This window comes from Heterocephalus glaber, unplaced genomic scaffold, assembly GCF_053883595.1.
Source record: "Heterocephalus glaber isolate CG9 unplaced genomic scaffold, H.glaber_assembly_v1.0 deba00001586, whole genome shotgun sequence".
Classification (NCBI taxonomy): Eukaryota; Metazoa; Chordata; class Mammalia; order Rodentia; family Bathyergidae; genus Heterocephalus; species Heterocephalus glaber.
The window spans coordinates 14,594,438-14,607,990 of record NW_028258364.1 but is presented as its reverse complement, the minus strand read 5'-3'; the positions used below and the strand labels follow the sequence as shown (position 1 = coordinate 14,607,990).

Below are 13,553 nucleotides of genomic sequence, written 5' to 3'. Positions count from 1 at the left end.
CTCTTAAAACAAAAAGGAAAAAGAAGAAATCAAGGCTCAAAGAAAACAGTTTGATAATTACTGGGAAAAAGGAGATATTTTTAGAAGAATTAACTGCATGTACACACAAAATAAATGGAAGATTAGCTTGGCTGAAGAAGATACTTCTACCTAGGGCAGGATTGAGGTTGCAACATTTTAAAAGTCACTTACTAATTCTTTAGCCAAAATCTTATGAAGGAGATGTTAATAAAATTATTCTGGCAGCAAAGCACAAATAGACAGGCATACAGACAGACTGAATAAAAGAAGATGAATGAAGGAGACTCCTGAAATAACACAAGAGGAAATGAAGCAAAGGCCGGAGCATCAGGCAAGGAAAGTGCCAGTGCAGAAGCCCTCCCAAAGAAGAAGCCACTGAATAAACACGACTGACAGAAGGATGAGCTGTACACAATTAAAGAGAAAGTAGAATCACTGATGGTTAAAGATGCTCAATTTGTTAAAATTAAAAAAAAAAAAAAGTATAGTGAGCAGAATAAATAAGAGGGGGCATAATATGTGGCCATTTAACAAATTAGGGTATTTGATTTATTTAGTAAACATCGAACATCTCATTTCTGCAAATTCCTGAAAATAAAACGGACACCATTCCTACCATCACAAGACGGGCAATATATTGTAATTTTTAAAATTCCAATAAAGTACAAGACGGTGTAACTGTTTTTAAAAAGTGAAAGCTAAAATTTCAGCAGTGCAGGGATAACTTCTACTCGGAAAGAGCATTCAAGCTGATTTCTGAGGAATGCACTTTGATTTTTTTCAGAAAACTGGCCCTGAAAGCAGGCGTACGTGCATGTGCATGTGCGTGTGTGAGTGCGTACGTGCGTGTGTTGGAGAACTGAAGGGGAACTAAGCGGTAGCTGAGTTTGGAAGACACGCGGGTCTTGCAGAGCTTAGAAGAAAGGGGTGCGGATGTTGGGCCTCAGGCTGGGAAGCAAGGCAGCCCTCCCGGAGGTGCGCAGCTAGGAAGCCAAGGAAGGGCCTGGCTCAGCACTGGGCTTTGCTCCCGGCCCGGGTTCCTTGGGGCCACGCCCCCGGCCTTTCTCCACCTCAGTCACCGCCTCCGGGCTCTGGGCTTAGCAGTCCTGCGGGGTGGGAAACCAGTAAGGGGGCGGGGGAAAGAAAAACGATCTGAAAAAAATATGAAAAAGCAAACATCCCACTTGGCAGCGAGTGCGCGGGAAGTCCCGCTCCGAGTTCCGGCTTCCTCGCCCTCAGCTCCGACCCCTACGTCCGACCCCTACGTCCGTCCCCGCGGTGCCCTCGGGCTGCGGCTGCAGGGCCGGGGCTGCGGCTCGGGCTCGGGTCCGGAGGGGCGACCAGACCCCCCAGCCCCGCGCCCGCGCCGCGCCGCCGCCCACCCGGGGCAGCTCTGCCCGGGGCGCTGTAACTCTACACCGGCCTGAGCACTCGAGGCCTATTTTTATTCAGAAACCAGCGGCCAGGGCTTCCACGCAAGGTCCTCGAAAACTGTTGCTGAAGGAACGGTTTGTCCAAAAAAAATCTTTTGAGATTTCTAAGTTGTGCTGCCAACTTCCCGGGGAGGCCTCCGCGGGCCGCTTGGGGGTGAAGGTGTTGCGTGAGCAGGGGGAGCTGGACCCCAGGGGCGATCCCCAGGCCCCGTCGCAGGACTCCCCGCCAGCTGCGCTCCAGCCCCGCTCCTGCAGGACTTGGCCAGTGCAGCCTGGGGTCCAGCTGGTGCTGGCGAGGACAGGGGTGATGAACGCGGCCGCCAAGTACCGCCTGGCCTCCCTGTACGTGGGGGACCTGCACGCCGAGGCCACCGAGGACCTGCTGTTCCGGAAGTTCAGCGCCGCGGGGCCCGTGCTGTCCATCCGCATCTGCAGGGACCTGGCCACGCGCCAGCCCCTGGGCTACGCCTACGTGAACTTCCTGCAGCTGGCGGACGCCCAGAGGGCCCTGGACACCATGAACTTCGACGTGATCAAGGGCAGACCCATCCGCCTCATGTGGTCTCAACGTGATGCCTGCTTACGGAGATCAGGAATTGGGAACGTGTTCGTCAAGAATCTGGACAGATCCGTGGACAACAAAACCCTCTATGAGCACTTTTCAGGGTTCGGAAAGATCCTGTCCTCCAAGGTGATGAGCGACGATCAGGGATCCAAGGGCTACGCGTTTGTGCACTTTCAGAGCCAGAGCGCTGCCAACTGCGCCATCGAGCAGATGAATGGCAAAGTGATCAATGACCGGCCTGTGTTTGTCGCCCCATTCAAACCCCGCAAGGATCGGGAAGCTGAGCTCAGAAGCAGAGCCAGTGAGTTCACCAATGTTTACATCAAGAACTTTGGGGATGACATGGACGATGAGAGACTCCAAGGTGTTTTCAGCAGATATGGCAAGACCTTGAGTGTTAAGGTGATGACAGATTCCAGCGGGAAATCCAAAGGCTTTGGCTTCGTGAGCTTTGAGAGCCACGAGGCTGCCAAAAGGGCCGTGGAAGAAATGAATGGGAAGGACATGAACGGGCAGCTCGTTTTTGTAGGCAGGGCACAAAAGAAAGTAGAGCGACAGGCTGAGCTGAAACACATGTTTGAGCAGATGAAGAAGGAAAGAATTCGTAGGTGCCAAGGCGTGAAACTCTATGTTAAGAACCTCGATGACACCGTTGATGATGAACAACTACGAAAGGAATTTTCTTCATTCGGATCTATTACCAGAGTCAAGGTAATGAAGGAAGAAGGGTACAGCAGAGGCTTCGGCTTGATATGCTTCTCCTCTCCAGAGGAAGCTGCCAAAGCCCTGACCGAGATGAACGGCCGCGTCTTGGGCTCCAAAGCCCTCAGCATCGCCTTGGCCCAGCGGCCCTGAGAAGGTGGCTTTCTCGCCAGGTGGGGAGGAGTGGACAGCTTTGCCTGCCTTGTCTTCAGGAGACCTCCAATCCCGCTGATGGCTGCTGATTGTATTTCATTGTATAATATGATTTATTTTTTCATGCAAATCCAGTTTTTTCTTTTGTGGAAAAATAAATGAATCTCAGGTTCATTTTATAGAGGCACCTTTTCTACTGTTAAAATTATATATATTTTTTAGTTTTGATATGATATTAACAGCAGTAAAAATAATTGTCATATTTTGAACCAACTAAAGTCAGATAATTATCTGAGTTTATTGCATATTTTCTTTCTCATTTCATTAGTATTGCTAATTTTAATTTCTTCTTTGAAAATATGCTCAAAATCAAGAGTCCAAAGTGGTTTATTTTAGCACCATTTTATAATTTCTTTAAAGTTTTTTGATAAATCAAAAGTTAAGAAGTCACTAGTACAAATTCAGTTGAATATCTAATATCATTTTGGATTAATGTTTTTAACTACAAGTGAATACTTGGATTTCTTATAAATTTATATCCTGACATTGTTGTTTTTCTAATGATTCAAATTAAGATGATGTAGAATTTTAATATCTTCTACAAACTGATTTTAAGGGATATTTTGTTACCCTTTAAAATTGGTTTACTGTAATTCTGCTACTTCCTAGTAATCTACCCTGTTTACTTGGGTAGTACAAATTTAACATACATTTCAGAAGTTATAAACCTGTAGCAATTCAGAGGACCCAAAGTTGGTATCTTCTTATCTATGCAGCTGTTATGCCTTAAGGTTTTGTCAGATAGCAATATTATGAAAGTTATATGTGTAGAATATAGAAACCTGTTTAAAATCTGTGTTTTTAAGTGTTTTGTAGTCGTCCATGTACTGATACTCTCAAGTTTCAGAAAAGTAAGTTTCTCTATTTTTATAAACTTATACTTCTTGTTATTAGACTATGAGAACAATATCACCCATTAAGATGTACTTTTAGCTGTAACAGATCAGAAACTCATTGACTGTTTGTATAAATTGATGTGCCATTGCTTGGACTGTTTCTTAGTACAGGTTTTATTCTCGTCCCATCCCTATATTTTCTCCCCTACATTTCCTCGATCAATATTGCTTTCTTCATTTTTCAGACTTTCTTAAAAGTACTTTATTATGTTAGGTCTCATTATGTGCTTCAAATCCATTTGGAAAATTAGGCAAGAGTTATTTATTAACATTTAAATCATTACTGTATAAACCATGATTCATTTATACCAAAGGTATCTAGAAAAAGATTTTGTTATTAATTTGATCATTTTTATTTGGTTAATTATTTCTTATAATCTTATATCCAAATATTTTGTTTCATATATTACTATTATGAACAAGATATTTTTCTTTCATAATACTTTATGAACAAGAAAATTTTGTTTCATTTTATTTTGTAGAAATTATATATATTTTCGTCAAATGCTTTCTAAATTAAAAATCAATTTTAGTTAATAAAAATATGGACAATGAAAGAGTAACATATGATCTTATTACAAAAACAGATCCTCTTTAAATGTGCTACATATTCCACTAATTTTTTTCTATCTATCTATCTATCTATCTGTCTACCTATACACACATAGATAATATAGCTAAGATAGGAACATATAGATTTTGTTTTACCTTGCTTTTTCAACTTAACAATATGCTATGGTTGATTACCATGTCCACAAATAATTATTTGTGTTATAATTTAATGACTTTCATGTTTTATTCAATGACTATTCTATAATATAACTAACTTCTTATTAATAAACATGTGTTGCTGAATTATTTCCTCTATTTTCCTTTTGTTTTCCTCTATCATAAACAACTGGATATATAATCATCCTGGCAAACTCTTTACATGATAGACTTAACTATTTTCTCAAGAAAATGAATAAAAGTAGAATTAATTGTTAAAAGAGCAAGCAATTCAAATATATAATTTTGTTACATATGGTCTAAATGAGGTCCAGAGAGAATGTGCTAATGACATTTACCTTATCAAATGGGAGTTCCCATTTCCATGTACTCTAAGTAAGAAGTGATTTTTAACTTTCTAGCTAGTTCAACATCACATGTAAAAATGAAATATTTCACCATTGCTTTATTTCATTCTTTTATTACTATTTTTATTATAAATTAAACACAATTTTTGTATTTATTCATATTTTCATATTTGTGAGTTAATATTCTGTGATCTTTAACTATTTACCCATTGGGGCATTTCTGTTTACATAGATTTGTTGGATATTTCTCCCTAGTATTCTTACTTTGTTCATAGTTTTGAAATTTGCTCCAAAATAAATTTAAATTCAAAGTTTTCAATCTTATTTAGATGGCTTTGGCATCGTGTTTCAGCACATCTGCACAATTCATCTATAATATCTTCTATTCCTTCAAGAATTTCAAATTCCTAATAATTTTCTAACCAAAGCTCATTTATAAAATATATTACAGAAGAAGTGTAGTAAATGTTTTAAATATGCTATGTTTTTCAATCTTTAATGACATATTTGTTGGTAAATACTGATTTACTATAAGAATTTATGCAAAACTCCCGTGCCAGCTATAATTCATTGGCTCTCAGAATTCCTGTGTTGAAAAAAAATTATTTTACTTCAGAAGAATTGAATTGTTAAGGCAATAGGACTAGGAAGTATAGTGAGTGTGTAAAATCCTGATATCCCTTTTTGGATAATCCAGTCTATAAAAAAGTACAGATGTTTGAACAGCATTGGATATTTGTATATAGATTATTCAAATAGTATCCAGGAACTACATTCTCTATGTGCACAAGGAATTAATAAGTGATAATATAAGATGTCTAGATGAATTGTAGTTATACTTGAATGACACCATAAGCTACCATTTCTGTAATTGATTTTTTTTTTTTTTTTTTTTTTTTTTTTTTTTTGGTACTGGGGATCGAACTTGGGTCCTTGTGCTTGCGCAGCAAGCAGCAAAACCACTGAGCTAAATCCCCAGCCCAAATTGATTATTTAAGAATTAACAGCTTACCAAAATATATTATCCAATGGATTTCCTTGTTTATTTTATTTACTGTGATTTAGTGTGTGTGGCAGTTTCATCATCTTAGTTGAAAGATATTTGTTTTTTCAATAAAATTATTTTTTGTGCCCATGTGCCTTGATAAATAAATAGAATCTTCACTTTTCTGATAAGAATTCTAGTAAAAGCTAATTGACATAGAGATGCATTTAACCAGTTCTATAACTCTTTCCTCCTTTCTAAACATATTGCCAAATTTGTTAATGGCTACAAACTTGCTTGTATAGTTGATTTTATAAATATGTGTCTTGTAAAGATTTTAAATGAGAATTTTGGATAAAAATAGTTTAAAAATGTTTTAGTATCAATATTTTAATGCTCTCAAAATTTTATACTTTTAGGGAGAAAATATTAAATAAAATCTGACATGTTTGAAAATAATTCTTAATTTATTTTATGTTAAAGTATTTTTACCCTTCTGCAGATCAATTCCTCCTAAGAATAAACAAAAAATACACTACATTTTTAAGTGAAGATACTGACATTTCATGCTTTAAAAGGCCAATTTATATATGAAATAGCTTTGTTCCAGTTACTCATAATTATTGCACTAGGATTAAAAACAAAACACTAGTACAGATCCAGTTTTCAGAAAATAATTAATTGACTATTTCAAAGACACTTCTGAATTTAATCTTTGTATTAGTCCAGTTGTCATTGCTATAATGAAATACCACCAGGCTGTGTTGTAAAGAAAAGTGGTTTATTTTGGGTCCCAGTACTAGTCTAAAGGGAACGGTCCACATGTGGTGGTGGCTTTCCTGCTGGCAGACTCCTGATGTGGTAGTGCTCATAACATAGTAGAGCAGGAAGCAGGGACTTGTAGTCTTTTTGGTTTCTCTTCCTTGAAAGTGACTAGTATTCAATCATGGGGGATTCAGTGTACCACCTCCTGAAAGACTCACCTTTAAATATCATGATCAAATTAAATTACACCCCCTTAATACCTCATAATAGGGATGCACATATGACCCTTGAGGGGCATACACAAGCCATAGACAAACTACAGCAATTGTTAAAATAAAATTCACCAAACATATTGAATATTTAAAATGAGTTTATTTGTATTATATTTAGAAATATGTTTTATAATGTATTTTTAAAGAACAATAAAAAATAATTTTTTAAAATTATGTTTTGAAAAATAAAACATACTAAATATCCCCCAGATAGTTTTGGGTTCAAGAACCAGAAAATACTACCACTGAAGGAAGTTTTACATAATACAGTGCTCAGAGTTAAGGTGTACTCGGGCATGGCGTAGTGTGTCAGGGTTTTAGCATCACTTTTCAAGTCTCCTATCTCTTTCTCTTCATAACTTGTCTTTATCATCTGTCAGTGTAGACAGATGATTGGGAATCGAGAGATGGAGGGAGGTGGAGGGAGAGGAGGAAAGGGGATGAAAAAAGGAATGAAGATGTGCTATGTACATCCCAACTCCATACACGGGATGTAAACATTATGTGCTGCAAAACTGTAGTAACAAAGATGGTTGCAGGAATTCTTGTCATCACACTCAGAGCCAGCAATATTTATCAGGTGATATCTTTCCCACAAACTTCTCAAAAGCTTCCCCTTTACTTCTTATTCTCCCATATTAGTAGACAAATGCAACCAGCGCAGTCTTGAGAACTGGGGAAGGAATTAACTTTGCATATTCTGTGTAGAATGGGGTTACACAGAAAATAAATAAGGTTGAAAATGAAAGTGGGAAAATCCATACCTAAACCCTGCATATAGTTCATTATTTATATCTAATTTAAATTATTACTATTTGATATTTTTATTTATTCTTTTAAGTCTTACTTATAATTAGTTCTGCAAATCCTGTCTTCTTTTTTCAAATAGCTTTCAAGACTGAGTCAAACTGGTGATTTTTTTACTTCCTTTTGTGCATTCTTAAGGAATAAATTATGCAAATGTATATAGCGTATAAAATTAAATTTGTTTTTGTTTGGTAACTAGATTTGGTTTGTTGCATGATATCATACTCTATTAGGCCTAAATTACAAACAAAATGAAAACTGTAACTGAAAAGATCAAATTCATTTTTATCTTCTGTATGAATTTTCCCAAAAAACAATTAACAGATTAAAAATAGTCAGAAATGTTTCAATATAAATTTGTTCGATAAATTATTGGTTTCTTGATTTTTAATTCAGTGTGTCTAAGTCCAACATGTTTTCATACATACTAATGTGTAGAATTGTGCTACCAGAATGAAGGAAATCATAACTTATTGTGAACAATACTAACTATTATAGTATTATGCATAAAGAATTTGAAAAGAACAGTTCCTTCAGGTAATGTAATGGATAAATCTTGAGGAAAATCTAAAAACTCTCACAACTACAAAATGTCTCCAACATATGAAACTCTATAAAAAACATTGTATTAAATTCTGAGATACAAATACACTTGGATTTGAAATTTTTAAGGTTAAATTATCTGGCAAGTTTGCCAAAGGAAATATTTATAGCAATGTGCTGGTTTTACTTCATGATCACATCTTAGAATTCAAAGAATGTTCTTAAGTAAATCAAAGTTCTTCTGAATGAACTAATTATCCATTTAGAGAGAGAAAAAAAAAAGGTACCCTCTTGGTGACAATTTACACCGTAGACTAGGACCACTTAGCTTCTGAGAGATATTGGCAGTTTGTACAACCATCTTGCATGAGATTTTGTTAGTTCATTTATATTTACCTCATGTTAGATACTCAAAAAAATCTCCACTTCCAAGTTCTCCCATGTTCTAACAGTATATTTGATTTCCAAGGGAAATGGCAAGAAAATGGTGGCTATTATGGATTCATTTACATTCAGTGAATATTTCTCATGATTCATACTTTGTATTATTCAAATCAATATTTCCAATGAGATTTTTCTCATGTTGAGAAACCATATCTGACAGTTCGTAGTGCATTGCAAGTTTGATTCACATTCTATGTCTTCCTTGTATGTGAGCCACAGATATGTCATAAATTTTACTGCAAATCCTTGCTCCTCCAAGTTAAAGGAAGCATTTATAATAGTAATTCATCAGTAATTAGCTAAAGAAATGCCTCAATTTGAATATAAGCCAAATCTTAGAATTATAATGAGACTGGTTTGACATATCATTATTTTAGTGATTCACCAGGAGACATATAAAAACATTATAATCTAGGGTTCCTCACAACTCTTTTCACTAATATATTGCCTTTGTAGTACTTTTATAAATGACATTTATATTGTATAGGTTACAAATAGCAAAAAGCCATCGGCACTGTGGTTATATAGCTATATTATTTTAGTTTTACTATTTATTCTGATTTTAAATGAAATTATAGTATACTGGTAAATGAAAATTTAATCATGTTACTCCTCTGCTTAGAAATCATTAATTGGCTACCAATAGTCTGCAAATCTTTACCATGAACCAGGATGCTTCTCTTCTGTTTGGCAGTTCATTTTAATTTTAATTTTTATGCTGCTATTTCCATTGGTCAAAACATTGAAATAAACTGATTTTATTTCAGCTACTTTAACGTGTTAAAATAACCCTGCCTCACCTTAAGCTTTAATCAGGGTGTTGTGTCCCACAAGGAAAAACCTGACTCTCTACTGTTTTATGAAAACAAAACAAAACAAAACAAAACAAAAAAAGTATTTCTTAGAAAGTAAATAGTCTGGATATAAGTGTCCAGGAAAGAGGTTTTTTCCCACATATTTCTGGGGAGAAAGTTTCATTGTTACTTTTGGATGATATTCTTTTATTAATCTAATCCCTAGCAACAAGGTAATGAAATTGATTCATTAGCTAGGGTTAGGTAACGTGTTCTAACCTTGACCAAAAATAGCCTTGCTTGAGAAGGGTAGAGGTTGTTTTTCAAACTAAAAATCAAGACACAAGTTCCAGGGAAGATATGAATGAATGTAGAGTACCCCCCCCCACACACACACTGATTGCACACCAACATCACCCGGTAGAGGGGGTAAGGAAGCTGTTTAATTATTTCCAGTGCCTGGAATATTCTAGTCTTAATCACATGATCTTTCCTTACCTTGTAAACATCTTGATATTTTTCAGGAATCTATTTATTTGGAAAGAAACTATCACTAAGATTATTTCTGCTTTTGCAGTTTTCTACCTGATGCTTTTTCTTTACCTCTATGCGTTCTTACAGACACTTTCATTGCCTCTCACTCTGCAGTCTACTACTACCATCATCTTTATTTGAATTTCTCAATCATTTTATTACTTCTGGCAGAGAAAACAGATCATATTGGTGGCATCATAGCCAATCAAAACAAAAAAAAAGAAGATTAACTGTACAGAGGCTGGCATGGGAAATATTTAATTCACATTTGAATTATCCATTTGTATTTTTGTAAGAATCCCATAGATTCTTAAACAAATTTTGATATTTATATCCCATGCTTGCTTACACCTGCTAAAATACTCAAAGCCACATTTTCTGTCCTTAAGACATACGAATGCAAAAAACTACATGCATTATCACTATCAGTTTTGCTGTGTTCTCAGGATAAGAGAACCTTGACATTGTCCAAATAAAGTATGCTTTGCTCCCTCAACTCCATTCTGAATAATGCTATTTTCTATATGGATATAACCAAGCATGAAACACATGACCACAGTACTTTGAACACAGGAAAACACAGATGTCATCAAAATCAAAGACAGTTGATCTATAAGCTGGAGAGAGCAAATTGCTAAGAGCCAAACTGAGAAGTTCTACCTAGATGCACATTTCTTAGGCCCTTCCCATGTCACCGGGACATAATGCTGAACATCCACAACTTAAAGGAGAAGAAGCTGACATTTCAGAAGTTTCAGTGCATGCTTGGCAAGCTCATTGAAACCACGAGGTAGAAGGGCCTATATGAAAGAAAGCTGCTAATTGCATGTGGCAAGGAAGCAGAAAGGGAAGGAGGGATGAGCCTGGGGGTGAGATACACCTTTCCTTTCCGGATCATGCCCCCTTCCCTTCCGGGTCATGCCCCTAGCAACTCGACTCTCCTGACCAGACTCACCTACTGCCTGCAAGTCGGCTAGCATGCCTCATGGTCCAACCCTCTTTCAAAAATCCTGTCCATGAATGCATCAGACTCTTGACGGGGATCTAGATAGAAACCACAGCATACATACTCCACTCTGGTGATAGCCTGAGTCAATCAATATTGGTAGATATAAATCTGATATGGAGGGTACAAATAGTAAAAAGATACAAATTTTGAAAATTACAAGGAAGAAAAACAATTGAGGTCAAGATACATAACTCACCAAACAAATTAAATCAAAAATAAGCTTAATAATTGACATTATATTAAGTGGCCAAGGATTCACTGGTCCTAATATATACACTATAATAAATTAGTACTTAATATTATCACATCTGCTATGGGTAATGTGGATACACAATCCAAAAACAATTGACAAAAGAGCTATCTTGCTGTAGGTGATGCATGATCTGAATCAGCAGCCTTAACGACACATTCTTTACCATAAATCAAATATACGGGTAAAAAAATGTATGTAATTTTTCATTTTTGTTCTTTTTAAAACTTTGATTATTTTTGATGTTGCTAATGATCTGCTTTTTAGTACAAAATGTAACTTAATTTTTTTTTGTACTGGGGATCGAGGCTTAGGACCTTGTGCTTGTCAGGCAGGTGAGCTGCCACTGACCTACATCCTCAGCCTTTAATGTATGTTTTGATGATGAATTCTGCAACCCATTGATTATAGAATTAAAGAAAAATTGAATACTGAATTTCCTAGAATATGAGGCCAGAATTGCTTCAAATCATTCTGAAACACTGTGAATTGACTCAATTCATTAAAGGAAAGGAGATCAATATGTTAGGCTACACTAAGCACAGTAATCCACAGGGACTATTCCCCAAAGTAGGAATTAAAGGTCAGCTGCTAGTATCCAAAGCAAAAGCGAAACAAAAACAAAAACAAAAACCAAATAGAAAAGTCCACATGAGCACTATGCCAGGTAGAACTGCTCAATTTCTGAACATTGGAGCAGAGCAGGCAACATGTTTGAATATAAACCCATTATGTTGCTAATACAATGAGTTGAACGTGAATTATGCAAAAGGTAGAAATACAGGAGGAAAATATGTATATATATATATTTTTTTTTTCAGATTAAAAATGTTTTAGTAATCTTGAAACATAACTTTACAAATATGTTAGAAGAGTCTCCTAACATATTCTCATTTTTAGTGGTGGTGTTGGTCGGGGACGTCTGAGACAAGGACTCACCATGTAGTCCAGGCTGGCCTTGAACTCACCATGTAGTCCAGGCTGGCCTTGAACTCACCATGTAGTCCAGGCTAGCCTAGAACTCATGATAATCCTCTTGCATCAGTCTCCCAAGTGCTGGGATTACAGGTGTGCACCACCATGCCTGGCTCCATAATCTCAATTTTTGCTGGATTTGTGAGTTTTAATTGAGACAGACAAACGAAAGACACTGGTTAGAAGACAGTGGCTCCAAGAAGAGTTTTGCAATGTTTTCAATGTCCAACAACATGAAATCACACAGTAAGGAAAAGCTCTTGTGTGCAGTAGAATCGAAATTAACTAAGATGGGGATACTGTAGCAAAAGAAGAATAGGAACAGATTAAAAAGAGGGAATGGTGAATGAAGACGATGTCAGAAAATATAAGGATGTATTTAATTTTTTTCTGTAACAAAATCATAGAGAATCTTAAGCACTGAAAATGAGAAGTCTATCCTATCTTATCTATGCTTTAAAATAGAACTGGAAATCCCATCTTTCATGAGCAATGAATAAATGAACTTTAGTTACACTTAGTGTCTTTCTCAGAGAAAATAAAAATACAGTAATAATAATGATGATATCAGTTCCCTAATGCTGTCATAACATACTACTAAAAACATGGTTGGCTGAAATAATTTAAATTATTTTTCCTCATAGTTCTGGAGGTTATAATTCCAAGATCAAGGTGTCGGTGTGTTTGTTTTTTTCTCAGTAGCCTCTCTGTGGCTAGCAGATGTCTACCTTCTTGTGTCTCATTCTTGGTCTTTCCCCTATGTAGGCACCTCACTGTTGTCTGTACCTGTATTTCCTTTCCATATGAAAATTCCATATGTATTTTCTTTTCTTCATCAGATTGGATATAGCTCTGATTAATAGGATTGTTTAACCTTATTGTCCTTTTGTTTAGGGGGAGTAACTTTGTGAGACACAGGGATTAAGGCCTGATCATGAGAATTTGAAAGAAGACATAATGAAGATCATAAAAATAAACAGGACAATATTCTTATAATGAAAGCATATGCACAGGACAAGCACACAAAACAAGAAATTTTACCTAGTTTGTCAAAATAAGAAAATAATAAAACTATGGAGGACATCATCAATCAAAATTAGAAAAATAGAAATAAAACAAGACAATATGATATTTATTATTAAGAAATTTAATTTTATTTTACAAATGGTGAATTCTAAAGGAATAAACATCTATAGAAATGAAGTTTCAATAAGAAGGAAAATAATAGATAAGTATGTAGATAATGCCAAAAGTGAAAAAAATCATACA

General features: G+C 36.1%; 1 protein-coding gene across 1 annotated transcript; it reads left to right on the top strand.

Annotated features, from left to right (window-relative positions):
* Positions 1-1,112: 1,112 nt before the first annotated feature.
* On the top strand, positions 1,113-7,007 carry Pabpc4l (poly(A) binding protein cytoplasmic 4 like). The gene has a single exon (XM_087193289.1). The coding sequence runs from the start codon at positions 1,762-1,764 to the stop codon at positions 2,872-2,874; it is 1,113 nt and encodes a 370-aa protein (XP_087049415.1). The 5' UTR covers positions 1,113-1,761; the 3' UTR covers positions 2,875-7,007.
* Positions 7,008-13,553: the final 6,546 nt, after the last annotated feature.